Consider the following 23,040-nt stretch of genomic DNA (forward strand, 5'->3'; position numbering starts at 1 on the left):
GCTCATTGTCTTTTTTTTTTCCTTGGGTACCAACCACAAATAATGTTTTTAACAAAAAGGTCCTTAAGAAAAAACAGATTTTAAGAAGACAACAAACTTTGTTTCCCCTCTGGTCGTTACACTTTAGTTTCTTATATTATCGGTAACTCATTGAAATGTAACAGTTTGTGTAATGGTACTGTATGGCAGAGGAATGTGAAGCAGAAAACCCCTTTTCATACAACTTAGCCGGTATGTGCCTGGCTAATGTTGATAATGTTGCCAAAGATATCCTGGCAGTAGTTAATCTCTTCTTTCTCTTTGGATTCCTTTTATTTAAAAGGCAAATGCTGGTATTTGGAGTTTGGACAGTGGTTCATTCATTGCCATTCTCACAAGCTGCTTTAGAGTTGGACAGACACAGAATTGAGTGGCTGTAAGCATGTAAAGCCTTGTTCAGGGCTCTCAAGTCCAGCTTTTATTAAAAAAGAATTTAATATCTTCTTTCTTGTGAACAGATTGAAGAACAAATTTCCATACTTCAATCATTGCACAAATCCAGGCTATTTGTTAAGTCCAGTCACAGTGCAAAGAAATGTATGTGGAGAAAATGCTAGTGTGAAGGTCTCCATTGAAATTGAAGGATTTCAACTACCTGTTACTTTCACATGTGATGGTAGGTTTGTAGTTCCCCGAGTGTTTTGATTTGCTTTGATTAGGAGGAAAGTGTTTAAATCATCAATATTGGCATTTATATGACTAGTTTTCTGATTAGGATTAATGGGAAAACAGATTACTTTTACAAAAATGCTGAATAGAACTTAATAGTCAGTGGTTCTTGGCCAAGGCCCGAAAGCTGTGGACAGAAAAGCTAATTATAGTCTAATTCTTTATTTCCCTGTTATGACAAGGAAAATGCCTATTTATAAAGAGCTATGTGTGAAATTGAAGTTCTAGATTTCTTGCTAATCTCTTCAAAGGAGAAATAATTTCTCCTTTGGTTTTAATTTTCTCTTCCAGATTTGGCATGAGTATCTTTTCTAGAGTCGTGTCACCCAAAATCTGTTGAAAAATTTTTAAAGCTTTTATTTTCTTTCAGTTTATTTATAACATGTATAATATATATTATATACACACACACACACACACACACATATATATATATATATATATATATTTTTTTTTTTTTTTTTGTACTGGGGAGAGAACTCAGGACCTTATGCTTGCCAGGCAGGTGCTGTGGTGCTGAGCTACATCCCTAGCCCACATATATAATTTTAATAGGATTCCAATGCAGAATAAGATCAATATTTCTTTAGCCTAAGAATGAGCCCATTTTTTAAAATGGTTATGACTAGAAGTTTGTCCAATATTTGGATACTTTCTTTTTGCCGTTGCACTTTGGAAGCCCCTTTGAAAAAGTGTATCTTAGAAGAATGTTAGTCAACTATAGTGGCCATTCTTTTAATTTATGAAGGAAAAGTTATTCTTTCTAAATATACTTTATATTTTGGCCTGGGAAACTATTTCGCTCCAGGTATGCAATAAGAATACTAAAATTAAAAAAAAAAAAGAATACTAAAATTTTTAGAAAGGATGAATAAGCATTGATAGCAAGTGTTTTGATTAACATCAAATTTTGACTTACATCAAAATCTGACCTTAAAAATATTTCAAATATCTATTTTTAAGTCATAAATATGTACATTTATAATATGCATCTCTTTTAAGAAATGTAACTGTTATGGTAGAAGTGAATTGTGTGTTCAAATTATAAATATCATATATTTGTTTATTCACAAATACAGTTGTTATATTAGAGGTTATTATATTAGAGGCTTTTAAGGTGAACATAGGTGTTCTAAGTATACAAATAGGTCACTTTAAAGGCTTGGTTTTTTTTGTTTGTTTGTTTTTTGCTTTTGGTACTGGGGATTGAACTGGGGACCTTGCTCTTTCAAGGCAGGTGCCAGAACCACTGAGCTAAATCCTTTTCATTATAATGTGGGGGTGTTTTTGGTGTACTAGGGATCGAACTCAGGACCTTGTGCTTGCGAAGCAAGCAGTAGAACCACTGAGCCACATCCCCGGCCCCATAATGTGTTTTTCAAATTGTTTGCTAGAAGGCTGAGGATGTAGCTCAGCAGCACAGTGCCTGCCTGGCAAGCACGAGGCCCTGAGTTTGATTTCCAGTACCAAAAAACAAAATTGTTTGCTAGATACTTGTACACATCCTGATGGGGTCTAACAGGGTTGTGGCTTTCTTAATTTAAGCCTGCATTGTATATGTAGTAGGCACCAGCCACGTTGAGCACTAGAAATGGTAACCTGGGTTATCATGTGCTATAAATTCAAAATACACACTGGAGTTCAGAATCTTAGTTTTAAAAGTAAGGTGTTTCTGTATTCTTAAAATATTGATAATATGTTAAAATGATATTTTGGCTAGATTAGGTTAAAACATGCAGTTAAAATTAGGTCTACCTCTTTTACTTTTTTTCAGTGTGGCTGTTAGAAAATTTTACATTATATATGTGGCCTACATTTCTAAGTTGCACATTTCTATTGTACAGCACTGTCTAGATTACAAGTAATACAATCTTTTTTTTTTTGGTACCGGAGATCGAACTCAGAACCTTGCGCTTTTGAGGCAGGTGGCAGACCACTGAGTTAAATCCCTGGCCCACAAGTAATACAGTCTTGAATAAGTGTATACTTAGGGGTAAATGAGCAAAATGAAAATGATTAATTCTTTTGCAGTGAGTTCCACAGTAGAAATCATTATAATGCAAGCCCTTTGCTGGGTTCATGATGACTTGAATCAAGTAGATGTTGGCAGCTATGTCCTGAAAGTTTGTGGTCAAGAGGAGGTGCTGCAGAAGTAAGTTTATTTAACTACTTATCATTGTCTTTAGGAATTTCATTTTTAATGGCTTAAATTTGAGATTTTTAATTTAAAGTTGTATTCCAAAAATACATTGAGTTGATTCATTGAATCATGCTTGTATTGAGATATAGTATATTTTAAGATGTCTGATCTGGTCTTAGTGTGGGATTTCACAAGAAAGTAAAACATGATATTACCTTAAAAGCTTACAGTCTTATATAGGAAGACTTGTGGGTAATTGGCTAATAAGTGAATATAATCTTTTTTCTTTCTGTGAAGATTCAGTAGACTCCATTCTCCTTTCGTAGCATACACTGTTACTTTATGAACAGTAGTCAGCTACTATTGCCTTATAGTTGCCTGAAATAATCACTATATGAATCATTTTTTCACCAGGTAATTCATTCTGTCTAGCAATTAGTCTGCTTATTTTATAAATTTCATTCTCCTAGGTTACTAGAAATGGCCTGTCCCTGTTTTTATTCCTTCATTTTCTTTCTTCTTCACCCTATTCTCACGTAGAGTAATTCTATGTAAATGCTCACATTTGGTTAAAAAACTATCTTTGTATTTAATCATTCTTTTCCATTTCTGATGCAGATTTATATTTTACCCACACCTTCTAATAAGTTCTAATTTGAGTAGGATAACACTGGTGAATGATTAATATATTTTAACAGCAACCATTGCCTTGGAAGTCATGAACATATTCAAAACTGTCGAAAATGGGACACAGAGATTAAATTACAACTCTTGACCTTCAGTGCAATGTGCCAGAATCTAGCCAGAACAGTAAGTGTGTGTGTGTGTGTGTGTGTGTGTGTGTACCTTATAACTGAATTGCCCTTGCTGAATCTGAACAATTTTGCTAATTAGCCAATTTTCAGTTTGTACATTATCCAAGATTTCTGGGTTGAACTGGGGTAATTACTAGTTATTCCCATTAGTTTTTTTTTTTTTTCTCAGCAGGTAGAGGGAGATTTTCAATCACAGAGGTTTAGGAAGCATATTTCCTCAGAGCTACAGGTACATTTGAAAATCAAAATGGAATTAAAAGTTTGATTTTTAGGGCTGGGGATTTAGCCCAGTGGTTTCGCCGCCTGCTGCGCAAGCGCAAGGACCCGAGTTCGATCCCCAGTACCAAAAACAAAAAAAAGTTTGATTTTTTTAATAATTTTATGTAAGGATGATCACCTCAGGGTCAATCAAAAAGAAATGGGTAAGAAAAGAATTTTGGATACTAACAGTGAGTTAGAGTAAAAGTGCATATTGGGCTTTGCACCAGACTGACAAATTATTTCTTACAAAATGAAAATTCATTCTTTGTTTTAAAATTTCAGTACTTTCTTCTGAAGTTAAAGCAAAGTAAAATGTAGGAAATTTACCCATCCATTATAAAATCTCCTTTTACTTAAAAAATACCCTCTTGATTAATTTATAAGTGAATTTTTAATCTATTCAGAGAATTATTCATTTAGTAGAATTTTGGAATAAACAGTAGTCATTTTTACTTTGTTTTTCTTTTGTTTTCTTTTCTAGGATTTCGTTCCCCTAGGTTAGGTAGAATTTATTTCAAGTGGGTAGAAACTATTTCACAAAGTTTATTACCTTTTGACAATCATTGGTAACTTCTCTTTTCAGTCTCTCAAGGAATGATGTTCTTGCACATTTACATAGTGTGGAAGGGTAGAAAAGACCAGTGGTACCTCTTCTGTTGGGGGACAGCACAGAATGAGAGGAGACATGATTATCATGAGAAAAAAATAAAGCAAAATTTCAGATGATCTCTTCCCTATCTGGTCCTCACCCTAGTTTTTGCTTTAAAAGGCTGTTTTCTTGTCAGAAACTAGATTTAAAAGCATTTATATTTTCCATTTGAAAATAAGTGTCTTTTTAAACAATATTAACTCATTTTCTAAGTCAATAATAATATTTAATTTTGGTACCATTTTATCTTCAGTTCTGAAAAGTCAATTTAGTTTCATAGAAAGACCAAAGAGTGCATTGGATTTTTTTTTTGTAAACACTTGTATATATGTATTTGTTTAGGCAGAAGATGATGAAACACCCGTGGATTTAAACAAATACCTGTATCAAATAGAAAAACCTTATAAAGAAGTCATGACAAGGTATAGCATCTAAAACATTAATTACAGGTTTTTAAATTTTATTTTGAAGCCAAGTGTGGTAGTGCACACCTGTAATCCTAGCACTTGGGAGGCTGAGACAGGAGGATCATCATGAATTTCAGGCCAGCCTGGGCTACATAGTGAGTTCAAGGGTAGCCTGAATTACATAGTTGAGACCTTGTCTCAAAAAACCAAAAATAAATAAGTAAATAAATACAAAAACAATAAACTTTATTTTGGATGTGAATATATTTATTTTGGTGATTAAAACAGTTATTTTGTATTTAGTATCCTTTAGCCACAATAACTATTCTTTTATTTCAGACACCCTGTTGAAGAACTCTTAGATTCTTATCACAACCAAGTGGAACTGGCTCTTCAAATTGAAGTAAGTTTTAATTCACATTTTGGCATAATGTCAAAGATTCTTTTTTCTTTCATCTCTTAAGTACTAGTGTTAGCATTAGATTAAAAATTTTAAGGCTTCTTAAACTATTCTTAGTGGCAATATGTGATGTCTTCTTTTTTGGCCCAGCTTACTAACAAAACTTCTTAGTAATGCTTGAGTGTACATATTAACTCTCATTTCAGCTTTATTACTGAGAGAAGCCTCAGTTCAATTCAAAAATTGAATTCAGGGCCGGGGATTTAGCTCAGTTGTTTCGCCGCCTGCTGCACAAGCGCAAGGACCCGAGTTCGATCCCCAGTACCAAAAAAAAAAAAATTGAATTCAGTTTAATTAAAATTTTGAATGCTTCCTATATTATGCTAGATGACTGGTGTTATGCTAATGAATGACCTAGTTCCTTCCTGTCAAGAATTTAGAAAACTAGTGGTGGAGGATTTAAGCAAAATTTTAATGCAGTATTGTAAATGTAGCATAGAGTACACATTGGGGTTGTTTGGCATACCATACACAATTTAAGCCTCAAAGGAAGGCTTCTTAGAAGAGATACTGCCTAGCAAACTCTTAAGCAGTGTGAGTTAGCCAGAAAAAAAGATGAGAAGGGGCATGTCCATGTACCCTTATATGCCTGGTATACATGGAATCACACCAGTTCTTTAATAATAAGTATAAAATGAAGTGGGGAAGATGACATTAGAGATAGGCATTAGGTTACCACAGTACAGTTCATGTTAAGGCATTTTACTTTATCATCTAGGTCTGGTGACCATATTCAGTACACTTTCTGTTTTGTAAGTAATTGTTTTTAACATGGTCATACCTGTTTTTTCATGTTGTCTGTTGTCATTTGCATTTATACTCCAACACTAGAGTTGAATAGTTGGAATAGACACTATATGTCCTGCAAAGCCTAAACTATTTATTGTTTGACCCTTTATAGAAAACATTAGCTGACCTCTGCCATAGCCATTAGTTTAGTATTTTCAGTCATGAGTGGATGTAGGATGGAGTGGATGATATTTTTGTCTGTGCTCTGAAATGACTCTGGCCATACAATGGAAGTTAGACTTAAGGGTGGCAGAATTGCTTTTATAGAGACTACTTAGGAAGGATTTTTATGGTAGCCCAGGTGAAAAATAATGAACATGGTGAAAGTGAAAGGGGCGACTGATAAATAATATTTGGGAGATAAAATTGGTAACATTTTGGTAGGTGATAGAGTATGAGAAAAAAATAGGGTGTAGGGCTGGGGATTTAGCTCAGTGGTTTCGCCGTCTGCTGCACAAGCGCAAGGACCCAAGTTCGATTCCCGATACCAAAAAAAAGAAAAAAAAATAGGGTGGGATGACTTTCAGATTTCTAGCTACTAATACCTTGTCAGCATATCAGTGTATTAATTTATTCAGTAAATATTGACTGAATATCTCCTTATTGTTAAGCAGTATTATAGATGCTAAGGATACAATAATGAACACAGAATTCCCTGACCTCAGAGAGTACATTCTAGTTGGAGGAGATGGACAATAAAATAAACTAAAATATGTTATTACAGGTGGTGCTATAGGGAAAAGTATAGGAGGAGGGTAATAACAGTAATTTCAAACAAGGTAGTCAGAGAAGGTCTCATTGAGAAGATGGTTTAGAGTGAAGAACTGGAGAAGGGACAGAAGTGAGAAGATGTTTGGGTTTCTGGGCAAGGCATATTCCTACAAGAAGGGACAGTAAGTATAAAGGCCTAAGGAGGGAGAGTTCCTAATCTACACAAGATCCCTTAGGCCTTTTTAACTGTAATACAATGAGGAGGGGGCAGGAGTGAAAACACATTAATTGGGAAGGTGTTTTACTTGCCCCACGAGAAGTGATGGTGGCTTGGAGCAGGGTAACTGCAATAGAAGTGGTTAAAAGGACTTCAATTCTGGTATGTTTGGTTTGGTTTTGGTTTGGATTTTGGTTTTTTGAGACAGAGTCTCACTATACAGTTCAGGTTGGCCTTGAACTCACTGTGTAGTCCAAGCTGGCCTTGAACTTGTGGTGATCCTCTTGCCTTCAGCCTCCCAAGTGCTAAGATCATAGATGTGCACCACATGCCTGGCTGGGATATGTTTTGAAGTTAATGCTAGGAGGATTTACTATAGATTGGATGTGAAACATGAGAAGAGAGAGTTTGGAGTAACTCAAAATTTCCCACCTGAGCAACTGTAAGTTTAGAGTTACCTTCTAAGGAGTTGTGGAAAGAAAAGAGACGTTTGAGGGGAAAATCAGGCACTCAATTTTCAACAGTATGTTTGAGATGACTATTAGGCATCCACGTAGAATTTGGGTTTTTTTGTTGTTTGTTTGTTTGTTTTTGAGAGAAATTTTCACTATGCAGTCAGGCTGGCCTTGAATTCATTGTGTAGCCCAGGCTGGCCTCCTGCCTCAGCCTCCCAAGTGCTGAGATTACAGGTATGTGCCACCACGCCCGGCTCAAATAGAGATGTTGAGCACAAAGTTGATATGAATTTGGAATTCAGTGCAGGATTTCTAGGCTGGAGGAAACAAACTTGGAAATCATCAGAATATAAGTGGTATATTGCAACCATAAGATTGGATGAAATTACCAAGAAAATCTTGGCAGATGGAAAAGGAAGGAGTTAAACCATCTTGTTGTTGTTGTTGTTATTATTGTTAACCCATTTTAAAACAAAACAAAAACAGGGCCACAGATTTTGCTCAGTAGCACTGGGCCTGCCTGGCAAGCACAAGGTCCCGAGTTTGATCCCTGAAGGAGGGGGGGGTACAAACCCCCAGAATCTACATAATCCTGTGATCCTGCATCAACCACACCACTTCTCCATTCTCTGCAACAAAATGATAAGTTACCTGGTTTTGTTGCTTCCATTTTCTCTCTTCCCATTCTTTTCTGAACCCACTTCAGTAGACTTTCACTGTTAGCCCTTCTCTGAAACAGAACTTAATAAAGTCGTTAAGGACTTACATGATCCTGAATCTAGTGCTAAGTTCTTTTTTTTTTTTCTCAACCTTTCTATAGTTGTGTGTGTCTGTGTATTTGTGTTTGTTTTTTTGTTTGTTTGAGACATGGTCTCACTATGTAGTTCAGGCTGGCCTTGAACCCTTGGCAGTCCTTCTGCCTCAGCTTCCCAAGTGCTGGGATTACAGGCATGTGCCACCTTACTTGGCTCATTTGTGCTTTTTAAAGAAGTTTTATTTCATTTTGAATTTATAAATAATTTTGCATACTTGGGCACAATGTGATGTTCTGATACATGTATACATTTTATAATGATCAAATCCTAGTAGTTAGTATATCTGTTTCAAGCATTTGTCATTTCTGATGAGAACATTCAAAATCTCTTGTGGCAGTATAGTATTGTTAACTATAGTCACCCTACTGTACAACTCTACTTACTCCTCCTGTCTTTATATAGATTCTGATGCAGTTGGTCATTTCTTCCTTCTTGAAACACTTAGCCCCTGGAATATCACCTTTTTGGCTTTCAACTTCCCTTTTTTTCTGCTGTCACTCTCACTTGTGGTTTCTTCCTTAAGATCTCTTTATCTTCCTGACAACTAAACATTAGAATGCCCGGGGGCGGGGGGGGGGCTCTGTTCTCAGACCTCTTCTTTCTAGATTGACATCCTTGGTGATCTCACATACTCCTGTCTTCATGAAAGTCAAACTTTTATCACCAGTCATGACCTTTTCCCTCAACTCTAGACCCAGCACCTTCATATGAATGTTTAACATCTCAGATATTAAAAAAATAAAGTTTTAGGTTTTGTGTTTTTCTCTTTTGGTACCAGGACTCGAACTCAGGACCTTGTGCTTGCCAGGCAGGCACAGTGCCACTGAGCTACATCCTAGCCCTAAAACTTAAACTTTTTACATAGATATTGATCCATCAGTCTTCTCTTTCTGTTTTTGTTTTTTTTTGTTAAAGACTTTGTAATTTAAGAGTTTGAGATTCAGAGCAAAACAGTGAGGAAGGTACAGAGATACCCCATTTAACTTCTATTCCTACCCACCCTTCCCCTTAATAAATACAGTTCTGTTCTTCAGTTTGCTCAGGTCAAAATCTTTTGAGTCCTCCTTGGGTAGATTTAGGGAGGTCAGGAAGTTGCATAAATTTTTATTGTTCCTAGCCTTTAGTTTTTGGAGATAAAATGTTAACTCTTTTTACTAAAGTGAAGTTAGGGTGGCAGTAGGGGTTTTTGAGGTGAAAAATAATGGTTTGTAATATTCTACTCTTAAGAGGAATAAGGAAGAGAACTAAGGGCAGGTAAAAGGAGTAAGTGGTATAGAATTTTCTGCTGAGATTGGGGACTGTTTAATCTGTATGATTGTGAGATTTTCTTAGAAGTACTTGTAGAAGAAGCAGAGAAATCTTTTGTAACTGAGGCTTTTATTATAGGGTGTAGTAGTGGGCCAGTCAGTGTTAAAAAACTGAAATAGTTACTTGAAGATAAATTTCAAGAATCACTACTAAGAGAGTTTTACCCTTATTAGTAAATCGGTAAAGGGAGCTCTAAGGCAAGAGTTGACACACTATGGCTTGCATACTATTTTTTTATTTTTGGTACTGGAGGTCGAACTCAGGACCCTGTGGTTGTGAGGTAGGTGTGGCACCATTGTGCTAAATCCTCAGCCCTGCTGCTTGTTTTTGTAAATAAAGCCTTATTGACCCCCAGCCACAATTATTTTCTTATCTTATCTGTGTTAGTCTCACACTTTAATAGGGAGAGTTGAATTCCACAGACCAAGTGCTCACAAAGCCTAAATTATTTATTGGCCTGTTAAAGAAAATGTTTGTCAACCCTATTCTAAGGGATCCAGAAGTAGCAGTACAAAAAAGCAGCTATCACCTCTACACTAAGCAAAAATGGAGAATGAAGATAATGCCTCTCCCCTACCCCCATCTTCTTTTGAAGAGAAGGTATGGCTGTCACAGGAACAGGCTGCCCATGGCAAAGAAATTTCATGGAGAACATTGGCCTCTGTTCCCAGGGTATGGTCTGAGAGCACAACCAGGGGTTGTCTTTGAGAACCACTGGGCTCCTGTACTGAATTAAAAGGGCCAGAACCCAACTGGAAAGTGTCTTTCTGTTACTTTTGTCTTGGAGTGTCCCTTTGGTACTTTCTATTGACAAAACTAACATTGTCCCAGCTGGTAAAGAATGTTTGTAGGAGTCTAGGTCTAGTGTCACGAAGTAGAGAGGAAAAGAAGGATGGGGTTAGAATAGACAATACATTGACAGATGGCACATAAAGAATGATGGAGGCCACTGTGTTCCCTTTTGCATGGTGGCCCACCCTTATGCTGTAGTGTACTCTTCTTTTCCTAATTTTACTTGGCCCTTATTTACCCTGCAGAGCCTGTTTCTTCTCTTACCTTTAATAAAACTTTGCTGCCACTTTTTAAAAAGTGACAGATCACTCAGGAGGCTCAGGCAGGAAGATCTCTGTGAGTTTGAGGCCAGTGTGGGCTATATAGTGAGTTCAAGGCTAGCCTGCATTATAGAGTGAGACCCTGTCTCAGAAAGCCAAAAAAAGAAAAAAAAGATGGAGAGTGGCATGAGCCTTAAAACTGGAAAGGTTCTTGCATGAAGGTGGAGTAAAAGGAAAAAGAAATATAACCAAAGATAGGAAGCTAGAAACAGGCCCTGAGAACTGTGAGGTAATTGGGCTTTGGGACAATGAGGTGGTTTCATTTAACCTTGAAGGTGAGGGGAACATTTGTGTATGGTAGCCAAGCGTCAAGAAAGGAAAAATTGGGCCGGGGATTTAGCTCAGTGGTTTCGCTGCCTGCTGAGCAAGCGAGAGGACCTGAGTTCGATCCCCGGTACCAAAAAAAAAAAAAAAAGAAGAATGCAGTTACTATGTATCAAAAACATGCACTGTACTAATCAAAAAAATTTTTGAAGTCAGGCATGGTGGCACATACCTGTAATTTCAGTACCAGGGAGGCTGAGACAGGAGGATCACCATGAGTTCAAGGCCAACCTGAACTACATAGTTGAGTAAGACCCTGTCTCAAAAAACTTTTTTTTTCTTTTTTGGTACCGGGGATTGAACTCGGTACCTTGTGCTTGCGAGGCAGGAGCCAGAACTACTGAGCTAGATCACCACCCCGATTTTTTTAAAGAGTAGAAAATACCTACTTGTAGGTACATGTAAGTGTTTTAATTTCTGACTTCATTTGAAATTGGTATTTAAATTTTATGTAATTATGTTTACTTTTTATTTTTAAAGAACCAGTACCGAGCTGTAGATCAAGTAATTAAAGCTGTAAGAAAAATCTGTAGTGCTTTAGATGGTGTAGAGACTCCTGCCATTACAGAATCAATAAAGAAGCTAAAGAGAGCAGTTAACCTTCCAAGGAGTAAAAGTGCTGATGTAAGTATTATGTACTTAAGTAGGCACCTATCCCTTAAACTGGGAGATTTTTGTCTTAGTGAAGAAAATATTATGACTTTAACTTTGGCTTTACTTTTGAATTGGTCACTTCTTTGGTTATGTGGGAATTCCTTGATGAAGAGATGGGCTGCCTTGGAAGAGCTTTGTAAGAACGAACATTGAATGGGTTGATGCCAAACTGTGAACACCTTACATGTAGAGATGGACCTATGGTATAAATTAATTGATTGTGGGTTTAAAAATAGATACAAGAAAAAAAAATAGATACAAGAGAAGACAGATGATAGGAATTAGGGAAGTAGATCTTTTTAAAAGGGGTAAGGGATCAAGAGATGGAAAGAGGACGAAAAAAGGAACTAAGATGTGTTATGTGCGTGTACCAACTCCACACGAGGATTGTAAACATTATGTATTGCAAACATGTCCAAATAAAACCAGGAAATCAAGAGATGGATGGAGGGAGAGGCACAAAAGGGGATGACAAAAGGAATTAAGATGTACAGTATTATTAACATGTACTGATTCCCCACAAGGAATGTGCACAGAAACATATACTAGTAAAAATACAGTGAACAAAAAGATACATACTGAGTTTGGAGGTGCTATAGGATAATAACTATCACTTCTCTCAGTGAAGTGTCCATGCTTGCCACTGGGGGCTATTCTACTTCGGGCATACCCCCTCTGTTGATAATACCAAGCAGCCTCCATATAAGTGACTCATTGCCTCAGAAGCAACCAAGTTATGAGGCAGGCTCTGGAACCACTGAGCTAAATCCCTGGCCCAGCAACCAAGTTATGAGCCCTCTCTTTATGTCATATATCAGCTTTTACTAAAAGGTCTGCCTCATGATATTTCCATGGGGATTTAATGAATTCTGTTCATAGATATGTTTATATCTTTGATTGGAAGAATGAAAAAAATGGATCTAACAAGCCACTATAAAATTAAAGGAAGGAAAAGTTATGTTTCTGGTATGCCCTTGATATGGAGGACATAATTTAGTCTGCTTATTCTCAGATCCTTTCCATATGATATTTAGAGATTTTGCTTATATATGAAATTACTTGGAAGTTATCAACAACTATGGTCCTAATTTTGTCTGGCATTTCTATTCTTTTTATTCATAATTTAGATAAAGAAGTAGAGAGTAGTTGGAAGAAGAGCTCAACCTAAAATTACGAGTTTTTGTTTTTGTTTTTTTTAGTTACCAAATCATCATAAATACAGTTCTACATTCTTTTAAAAATATTCTTATCCTGCTAATATAAGAGGACTCAGTGGAAAATAAAATACTGTGTTAGTATACTTGCCACTTCTGATTATGTTGTGTTTCTATTTTTTTTTTTTTTTGGTACCAGGGGTTGAACTCGGGTCTTTGTGCTTGCAAGGCAAGCAGCTGAACCACTGAGCTAAATCCCCGGCCCCTGTTTTTATATTTTTAATATAGCTTTGTTTTAAAATCATCTATTTACTTGGATTAGGGTTTTCCCTTTTTGCTTTTGTGTGGTATGTCTGTGTCTATATATCTCTATGTCTCTTTATGTGATACTGGGGATTGAATCCAGCACCTTGTACATGTTAAGCAAATGTCCTACCACTGTGTTATACCTCCAGCCCTTCTTTTGCATTTTTTACTTACTGTTTTAGTAATTTTCAGACATTTTGAGGAAGCTTTCCTTGGGAAGGGCTTCTTTTTTTCAGTACTGGGGATTGAACCCAGGGCTTTTTAGCCGAGCTACATCCAAGCCCTTTTTAAAGATTTTGTCTTGTTTTGAAATTTTGAGGTAGGGACTTGCTAAATTTCCCTGTCTGGGTTCAAACTTACTATCCTCCTGCCTTAGCTTCCCAAAGTGCTGGGATTACAGGCATGTTCCACCATGCCCAGCTTGGGAAGAGTTTCTTTGATATAGCATTTAATTAAATGTGTTGAAGAGATAGAGGTAAATATTTTATATTGCATCATATGCAATTTCTGATTAATTGATCTGTATATATGCAGGTGACTTCACTATCTGGAGGAGATACTAGCAAAAGCTCAACTGGAGGTATGTCTTTAGATTCTTTAAATTTTAGCAATAATTGTTGATTTTTTTTGGAGAATTATATTAACATTTTCTCCAAATCTAGGCTCCCTGAATCTTGAAAATCCTGTTCAAGTGAGCATGGACCAATTAACTGCAGCAATTTATGATCTTCTCAGACTTCATGCAAATTCTGTTAGGAGTCCTGAAGACTGTACTCACAGTAGGAACATCAAGGAAGCGTGGACCACCGCAGACCAGCTCCAGTTTACTATTTTTGCTGTACATGGAATTTCAAGTAACTGGATATCAAAGTAAGTAACTATTTAAAAGAAAACATGCACAGCTTTACTTAGAAGTAATTCTAATCTTATAAAATATCAGTACCCACTGTTATCTGGTGTTTAAATAGATGATACAGAATCACCGAATATCTTTTTGGTTTTCAGATTTCAAAATTTCAGAGTTCAAAATTGCAGAGATGTTTGAAGCTCTGCCAGTAAAGTGTATCACTCTTATTACATGCAACAAAGGCAGAAAAATTCATACTGAAACTTAAAACAGCAAATATTGTTTCATAAATTAGTTTAAGATTGCTGTTCTTTCTGCTTTTCCATTAGAACCAGGGGAATTTGAAACAATGTAGTGGGACTAGATTGCCAGGCTTTTTCTCCTCATCTTTTGCTGTTTACAGTTAACTGATTGCTAATCTAATTTCTTCTATTGATTTTTTTAATATGGGCTCTCCTGTTTTGATTTTTATTTTTGAAAAGCCTTTAAGACACAGCAAGATTGGGTCAATCATGTCAGGCCCATGGACTATTAATATGCTTAACTGATTCTGTTTTGATAGCTTAGCCAAAGTCTTTCTATCTGTAATTTACCTGGAAGTGAATACATTGTCTATTCATTATCATTCAACTAAAATCTAAAGATGGTAACTAACTGAGCACAACACTGAAATAAATTCTGCAGCTTGTGTCATTATAGCACCCTTGAGACTGGCACCTACAGACATATATTTCCCCTTTGTACTTTGGCTATACCACTTCTCTATTTTCTTTTTTTATCCTGTTCTTATTCTGGAAACAAATTCCAGACTTTTTCTATTTATTTATTTATTTATTTAGGTACCAGGGATTGAACTCTGGTCCTTGCGCTTGCGCAGCAGGCGGCGAAACCACTGAGCTAAATCCCCGGCCCACCACTTCTCTATTTTCATAGAACTTGCAATGGCTAAATTTCAAATGGATTCCCCAAAATTCAAATGAATGGTGACCATTTATTTCAGATATTAGTCACTTTGGGGCAAGAACTCCTAAATATTTGTATTAATTAGTTAATTTGGACTACTAAAATAGAAATCAGGGACCAGGGATTTAGTTTAGTGGCACCATGCCTGCCTCGCAACTGCAAGGTCCTGAGTTCAATTCCCAGTACCAGGAGAAAAAAAAAGATAGAAATCAAATTAACTCTTTTCTTTTCTTTTCTTTTCTTAGTTATGAGAAATACTACTTGATATGTTCCCTATCACACAATGGAAAGGATCTTTTTAAACCTATTCAATCAAAGAAGGTTGGCACTTACAGAAATTTCTTCTATCTTATTAAATGGGATGAACTGTAAGTGAAATTTTTGTCTTTTCATTTCTTTCAGTGTGCTCTGTTCTTAATGTATATATCCTAGTTTTAATTATTACCATTTCCATTGAAATTTACTTAATTCTTACTGATGTCTTAAAATCTTTTTAGATATGATTCTATACAACAGATTCTTGCGAAAAAATCTGAAATACTTGCCCAAACCTATATATTATCAAATTAAAATAGCGTGCTGTTAATTCTTCCTAGGTTTTGTTTTTTGTTTTTTGTTTTTCTTCCTAGGCTTTGTCAAGTTAAAAATAAATTTACATGTAACTAGCAAAAAAAGGTCAGGTGTGGAACAGTGCTAAAGGGCTGTCTGTGTGCTGGAGGTCTGAAGGGTCCAGTCAAAAGTTGAAGGCCTGGAGCTTGCTATAAAGTCCTGGGCGAATCCATATCAGACCAAAGGGTCTTTCTTCAGCAGAAAACTTAAGCCTGAGGGCCGGGGATTTAGCTCAGTGGTTTCGCTGCCTACTGCACAAGCGCAAAGACCCAAGTTCAATCCCCGGTACCAAAAAAAAAAAAAGCTCAAGTCTGAGCTACAAGGCAGAAGAATCTGTGGTGGAAGCCATGAGATGGATATCCAAGGCAAAGTTGAAGATTGGAGCTCCTCCAAAGAAACAGAAAGGAGCCGTTCTTCTTTCTTTCCCTTTTATTCCATTCAGGCTACAGGCCTATTTGTTGGCATTGCTCACACCCAGAGTGGGTCTTAGTAAATCCATTCAGTTGTACCCAGAATTATGCTAACCTGATCAGTAGGGCACTTCTTACTGAAGTTGACATAATGTTAACTATCAAAGATGATGTTTTATAACGTTGCTTATTTTAGTTTTTATTCTGTGACATATATAAGAATCTAGTTCTTTGTTTTTAGAATCTGGCTCTTGTGCTCGCTTCAGCAGCACATATAGTAAAATGAGAATCTGGCTCTTGATTAATAGATCTAAAAAGTTGTCTTCAGTTTGTGTACAAGATGTTTTATAATGTTACTATCTTTTTTTTTTTTGTACCGGCGATCGAATTCGGGACTTTGCGCTTGCGAGGCAGGCAGCAGAACCACTGGGCTAAATCCCTGGCCCCAATGTTACTATTTTTTAAATACTGTTTTTGAACTGAAAAAACTCTTTATAACTTAGGTAGATAGGCAGTGGAAGAAGTTTCTGTTATTTGTTACACATTTATTAAATGGTTTCCTGTTTTTCTCTTTTACTATTTTTTAAGTTGCAAAAATAATACGTGACTGTTAAAGCAAACAGGTAAAACAAAAATGCACATAGGATGCCAGGCGTGGTGATGCGTGTCTATAGTCCTAGAGGCTTGGGAGGCTGAAATGGAAGGATTGTGAATTGAAGGCCAGTCTGGGAAATATACAGATACCCTATCTCTCTTTAATTTTCAGTATATCGTCTCAGAGTGATCATTATTGATCTCATATGTTCTTTCAGACTTAGAAAAAATATATACATATTATCTATTTGTGTATATGTGTGCATATTTATAACCCAAAACAGAAATGCTCATAAACGTTCATCTCATCCAGTGATGGCGAACCTTTTAGAGTTTTCAGTGATACACACAGTCAGTTCCATCATGTGTGCCATAGGTTCGCCACCACTGAAGTCTGTCTTAATGGAAATAAAAGTGACTATTATTTTGCCTGGAAATTGACACTTCAAACCTTAAGTAAAGGTACTTAACAAATTTTTAAAGAAAAAAAGTTACCCTTTAAAATTTTATGTGTTAATAAAATTTAAGACTTTAAGATTATAAGTTAACCAAACTTGCTACTTAGCTAAAGGTTACATGAGATTAAAGATTATTTGATATTTAAATGAAATTCCTAAAGTTGTCAGTCTCATTAAAGTTAAGTTTCACATTCAGTCTAATCTGTTCTATTAATACATTTTTCCCCATAGAATTATTTTTCCCATCCAGATATCACAATTGCCATTAGAATCACTTCTTCATCTTACTCTTTTTGGAATTTTAAATCAGAGCAGTGGAAGTTCCCCTGATTCTAATAAGCAGAGGAAGGGCCCAGAAGCTTTGGGCAGAGTTTCTTTGCCTCTTTTTGACTTTAAACGGTAAGTACCACTGAATTGTGACAGTGAGTTGCAATGGACATATCTGCATATCAGAATTGCCTGGAGGACAGGATGGGGACAATGACAAACATGAAGTAGTAGAACTATTTCAATTTTTTTTCAATGGGATAAGTTCAAAGACAGATCAGGGGAAAACAGTTATTCTGCTATAGTCTATAAACATTGCATGGGTATTCATAGGGTTGTTTGGTACTCACTGTTCAGTAAAAAAGTAGTAACCAGGGCCGGGGATTTAGCTCGGCGCTGCGCCTGCCTGGCAAGCGCGAGGTTCTGAGTTTGATCCCCGGTACCAGGGGGAAAAAAAAGGAGCAACCAATGATTCTGTCATTTATGTAGTGTATTACTAATACAATACCATGATTTCATCAGTTCCCTTGATATTAATGAAAGAACTCCATGTTTCCTCTTTTCATCCTTTTCCTACACTTCTCCAGTTTCAGAGACATATTTACACATTATTCCCTTTGTTAATTCTCTTTACCAAACTAATCTGTCCCTTTACTGTCACGAGCCCTGGTCTTTAATCTCCACATGTCCTATTTGTGTCAAAACCTATTCTGGGATTCTTTCCCCTGCACTTAAGGGTAAAGGAATTTCTTTGGATGGAGCTTTAATAGATAAAGCTTAAAAGAATAGCCATCGGGATAATAAGGTCATCCTAAAGAGAAAAGAAAATAATAAGTTTGGGGTATGTTACATACAGTACATGGGAATGTTCTGCAGACTGATAATATACATGAGTGTGTTGAAAGCATATCTAAAGTTCTGTAATCAAGAAGCCTATTTAACTACTTTATAATAATATATTCACTATAATAGCGAACACTTATATAGCCCTTCTTACTATGTGCTAGGTTTTATGAGTGCTGTACACATCCGTATATTCCCCCACAACCACTCTGTGAGGAGGATACTGTCCTCTTTTACAGAGGGGGAGCCTAAGTACAGAGGTTAAATGCCTTGCTCCTCAGTGCTTGTGTAGTAATTGAGATTTCAATCAGGCATTCTGGCTCCAGGATCTCTGTTCTTAAATATTATTCTATGTTGACATTCTCAAACTTACTTGATAGATACTGTGGCACTTTTTTTGTTGTTATACAGTGTATCTTTTGAAACATCATATTCATAGGGCAATTTGGGAAATGATTGAATAATGGATCTTTTTAAAAAACATTTAAGAGTGAAAATATTCTGTCAGTCTACTTCTTTTACCTTCTTAAATGGCAAACTATTTGATTTTCCAGCAATCATTTCTGGTTTGAAACAAACCTTTTTTTTTCCCCCAATATAAGAGCCTTGGCTAGGCAAGTGCTTTACCATTGAACTATATCCCCATCCATGACCTCACAAATTTTGATCTTGCTATATTCCCATACACTTATATGAAAAATACTTTTTATAATTACTTCCCTCATGTTTGAGGAGGCAGTATATGAGGTTTTTTTTTTTTTTTTTTTTTTTTTTTACTATCTACCTTTTGGTCATTTTAAAGTTTTATTTGGCATCTGACATAGTTCCAGACCATCAAAAGCTAGAGAAAAGCAGTTGGCGAGAGTACTATTAATGGCATGTATTTAGAACCTTTCATTAAATGTAATCCATAACTTCTCTAAACATAATATTGACATAACTGGTACCATGAAGAAGAATTGTGTTCTTAATTCTTTTTTGTAAGTTAGTGTTAGAGTGTAATTATGTGAGAAAATTAAATGTAACTCCATCATTATCATTGATTTTTATAAATATAGTAAATCAGTTTTTAGAAACTTCTTACTTTTGAGAATACTGTAAGTCTTTGCTTAATTAGAAAACCATCATTTTTTTCCACTTTCATGGCCTGGCAAACTTTTTTTTTTTAGATGAATTATATAACATTCTTTCATAAATCAAGAGATTATAAAATGAAGTGAACCAGGCATGGTGACGCACAGTTGTAATCCCTGGAATCTGAAGGCAGGAGAGTTGCAAGTCCAGCCCACCTTGGGCAACTTGGCAAGATTGTGTTTAAAAAGGATGGGCAGAACTCACAGCCATCCTGCCTTAGCCTCCCAAATGCTGGGATCATAGGCATGGGCCACCATGCCTGGCAGTTTCTGATTCTTTTTTTTTTTTTTTTTTTTGGTACCAGGGATGGAACTTGGGACCTTGCGCTTGCGAGGCAGGCAGCGGAACCACTGAGCTAAATCCCCAGCCCCATATTAGTGTTCTTGCCAAAGAACTAAACTGGAATCAAAGTAAGGCTCTAGATCTAATTACAGTACATACTTGAGCCCCCTTGCCTGTTTTTATAAATACAATTTATTGGAATGTAGCACCCATATTCATTTATGCATTGCTCATAACTACTTTGCGTTATAACAGCCAAGTCTTAGCAGCAGAGAATGAGTAACCCACAAGGTCCAAAATATTTACTGCCTGGGCCGGGGATTTAGCTCAGTGGTTTCGCTGCCTGCCTTACAAGCGCAAGGTCCCGAGTTCAATCCTTCATACAAAAAAAAAAAAAAAAATGAAAGACAAAATATTTACTGCCTGACCCTTTATAGCAAAAAATTTGCAGACAAGGACACAAATACAGCTTCTTATCTCAGATGATCGGTGCTCTGGCACTAACAATTACCAGTTTTCTTGGCATGCAGTTTTTGTTCTAACAGTAAAAGTCAGGAAGCAGTTCTGTAATCCAAATCTCCACTTTGAGATATATTCCTTTATAGAAAATCTGGAAAGACCCCTTCTTCCTATTTATAAAGTTGTTTTAAAGACAGATCTTTACCCTTCTTGTGTTTTGTCTTTACACCATTCTTTACAAAATGTATTTTTTCTTTCTCCTTCACTTTATCCTTCCTCATAATTCATTATGTTCACCTAAAGTCACAGTACAATATGGGGAATAACTGTTCTTAAAAGATGGTGTTCTTGGCGGCCCCCACCCAGCCGGGGCCCACGGGGGAACTACCGCCCCGGACCCCCACCCTGCCGCCTCAGGACGGGATGGGGAGGGTGAGAGAGAGGACGGGGCAGCGGCATGGCACCCGGTCCAAGACCCGGACGCCAGCAGGCTTGGAGCCTCTCAGGACTGCCCAGCCCAATTCCTTTCCAGAGTGTGGATTCTTTGGCATGTATGACAAAATTCTTCTCTTTCGCCATGATATGAACTCCGAAAATACTTTGCAGCTGATTACCTCAGCAGATGAAATACATGAAGGATATCTAGTAGAAGTTGTTCTTTCGGCTTTGGCCACAGTAGAAGACTTCCAGATTCGTCCACATACTCTATATGTACATTCTTACAAAGCTCCTACTTTTTGTGATTATTGTGGTGAGATGCTCTGGGGATTGGTACGTCAGGGGCTAAAATATGAAGGCTGTGGATTAAATTATCATAAAAGATGTACCTTCAAGATTCCAAATAACTAGTAGAGTAAGAAAGAGACGTCTGTCAAATGTATCTCTCCCAGGACCTGGCCTCTCAGTTCCAAGACCTCTCCAGCCTGAATGTGTACCTCTGCTCAGTGAAGAGTCACATATCCACCAAGAACCAAGCAAGAGAATTCCATCTTGGAGTGGTCTCCCAATCTGGATGGAAAAGATGGTAATGTGCAGAGTAAAAGTTCCACACATTTGCTGTTCACTGTTATGGCCATCCCACAATATGTCAGTACTGCAAGCGGCTACTGAAAGGTCTTTTTCACCAAGGAATGCAGTACAAAGATTGCAAATTCAATTGCCATAAACGCTGTGCATCAAAAGTACCATGAGACTGCCTTGCGAAGGATACTTTCAATGGAGAAACTCCCAGTATGGGAACAGATACAGATATACCAATGGACATTGATAATAATGACATAAACACTGATGGTAATCATAGTTTAGATGACACAGAAGAGCCATCTCCTCCAGAAGATAAAATGTTCTTCCTGGATCCATCAGATCTTGATGTGGAACGAGATGAAGAAGCTGTTAAAACCATCAGTCCATCAACAAGCAATAAAATTCCACTAATGAGGGTTGTACAGTCTGTCAAGGATACAAAGAGGAAGAGCAGCACAATGGTGAAGGAAGGATGAATGGTCCATTACACCAGCAGAGATAATCTGAGAAAGAGGCATTATTGGAGACTTGACAGCAAATGTCTAACATTATTTCAAAATGAATCTGGATCAAAGTATTATAAGGAAATTCCACTTTTAGAAATTCTACAAGTATCTTCGCCACGAGATTTCACAAACATTTCACAAGGCAGCAACCCACACTGTTTTGAAGTCATCACTGACACTATGGTATACTTTGTTGGTGAGAACAATGGGGATGGCTCTCACAATCCTGTTCTTGCTGCCACTGGAGTTGGACTTGATGTAGCACAGAGCTGGGAAAAAGCAATTCGCCAAGCCCTCATGTCTGTGACCCCTCAAGCAAGTGTTTGCACTTCTCCAGGGCAAGGGAAAGATCACAAAGATTTGTCTACCAGTATCTCTGTATCTAATTGTCAGATCCAGGAGAATGTAGACATCAGTACCGTTTATGAGATCTTTGCAGATGAGATCCTTGGTTCAGGCCAATTTGGCATTGTGTACGGAGGAAAACATAGAAAGACAGGAAGAGATGTGGCTATTAAAGTAATTGATAAGATGAGATTCCCCACAAAGCAAGAAAGTCAGGGGGCCAGGGATTTAGCTCAGTGGCAAAAACACCTGCCTCACAAGCGCAAGGACCCAAGTGCAATCCCCGGTACCAAAAAAAAAAAAAGTCAACTCCGTAATGAAATGGCTATTTTACAGAATTTGCACCATCCTGGGATTGTAAATCTGGAATGTATGTTTGAAACTCCAGAGCGAGTCTTTGCAGTAATGGAAAAACTACATGGAGATATGTTGGAAATGACTGTGTCTAGTGAGAAAAGTCGACTTCCAGAACGAATTACTAAGTTTATGGTAACACAGATACTTGTTGCTTTAAGGAATCTTCATTTTAAGAATATTGTGCACTGTGACTTAAAGCCAGAAAATGTTCTGCTTGCATCAACAGAGCCATTTCCTCAGGTGAAGCTGTGTGACTTTGGATTTGCACACATTATTGGTAAAAAGTCATTCTGGAGATCAGTAGTAGGAGCACCAGCATACTTGGCCCCTGAGGTTCTCAGGAGTTAAAGGTTACAACCGTTCTCTAGATATGTGGTCAGTGGGAGTCACCATCTATGCGAGCCTCAGTGGTACATTTCCATTCAGTGAGGATGAAGATATAAATGACCAAATCCAAAATGCTGCATTTATGTACCCACCAAATCCATGGAGAGAAATTTCTAGCAAAGGTAAAAAATAAAGAAATTAATTTTGAAAAAAAAAAAGATGGTGTTCTTTTTATAAAACAGTGAATGGAATACTAATATTTCAAATTGACTACCATGTGTTATGAGTTTTGGATTTCTTTAAAGGAAATTATAGTGTTCTTTTTACATTC

The 23,040-nt window shown here is 36.9% G+C and overlaps 1 protein-coding gene and 1 pseudogene across 9 annotated transcripts in view; both read left to right on the top strand.

Annotated features, from left to right (window-relative positions):
* Pik3c2a (phosphatidylinositol-4-phosphate 3-kinase catalytic subunit type 2 alpha) overlaps positions 1-23,040 on the top strand; it is a 112,372-nt gene that overhangs the window by 57,000 nt on the left and 32,332 nt on the right. For all 9 annotated transcript variants that reach the window (XR_015451338.1, XM_087211242.1, XM_004851494.4 and 6 more), the window contains 10 exons: positions 498-655; positions 2,740-2,860; positions 3,547-3,658; positions 4,916-4,995; positions 5,320-5,383; positions 11,652-11,795; positions 13,820-13,865; positions 13,948-14,155; positions 15,341-15,463; positions 17,398-17,565. Coding sequence is in view for 8 of the 9 variants with exons in the window: in XM_087211242.1 (XP_087067368.1) it covers positions 498-655; positions 2,740-2,860; positions 3,547-3,658; positions 4,916-4,995; positions 5,320-5,383; positions 11,652-11,795; positions 13,820-13,865; positions 13,948-14,155; positions 15,341-15,463; positions 17,398-17,565 (1,224 nt within the window). In the remaining variant the exon portion in view is untranslated. The remainder of the gene's footprint in view (positions 1-497; positions 656-2,739; positions 2,861-3,546; positions 3,659-4,915; positions 4,996-5,319; positions 5,384-11,651; positions 11,796-13,819; positions 13,866-13,947; positions 14,156-15,340; positions 15,464-17,397; positions 17,566-23,040) is intronic.
* LOC106009944 (serine/threonine-protein kinase D3 pseudogene) lies at positions 17,572-23,040 on the top strand (annotated as a pseudogene).

The sequence above is a fragment of the Heterocephalus glaber genome, unplaced genomic scaffold, assembly GCF_053883595.1.
Source record: "Heterocephalus glaber isolate CG9 unplaced genomic scaffold, H.glaber_assembly_v1.0 deba00001428, whole genome shotgun sequence".
Taxonomy (NCBI): domain Eukaryota; kingdom Metazoa; phylum Chordata; class Mammalia; order Rodentia; family Bathyergidae; genus Heterocephalus; species Heterocephalus glaber.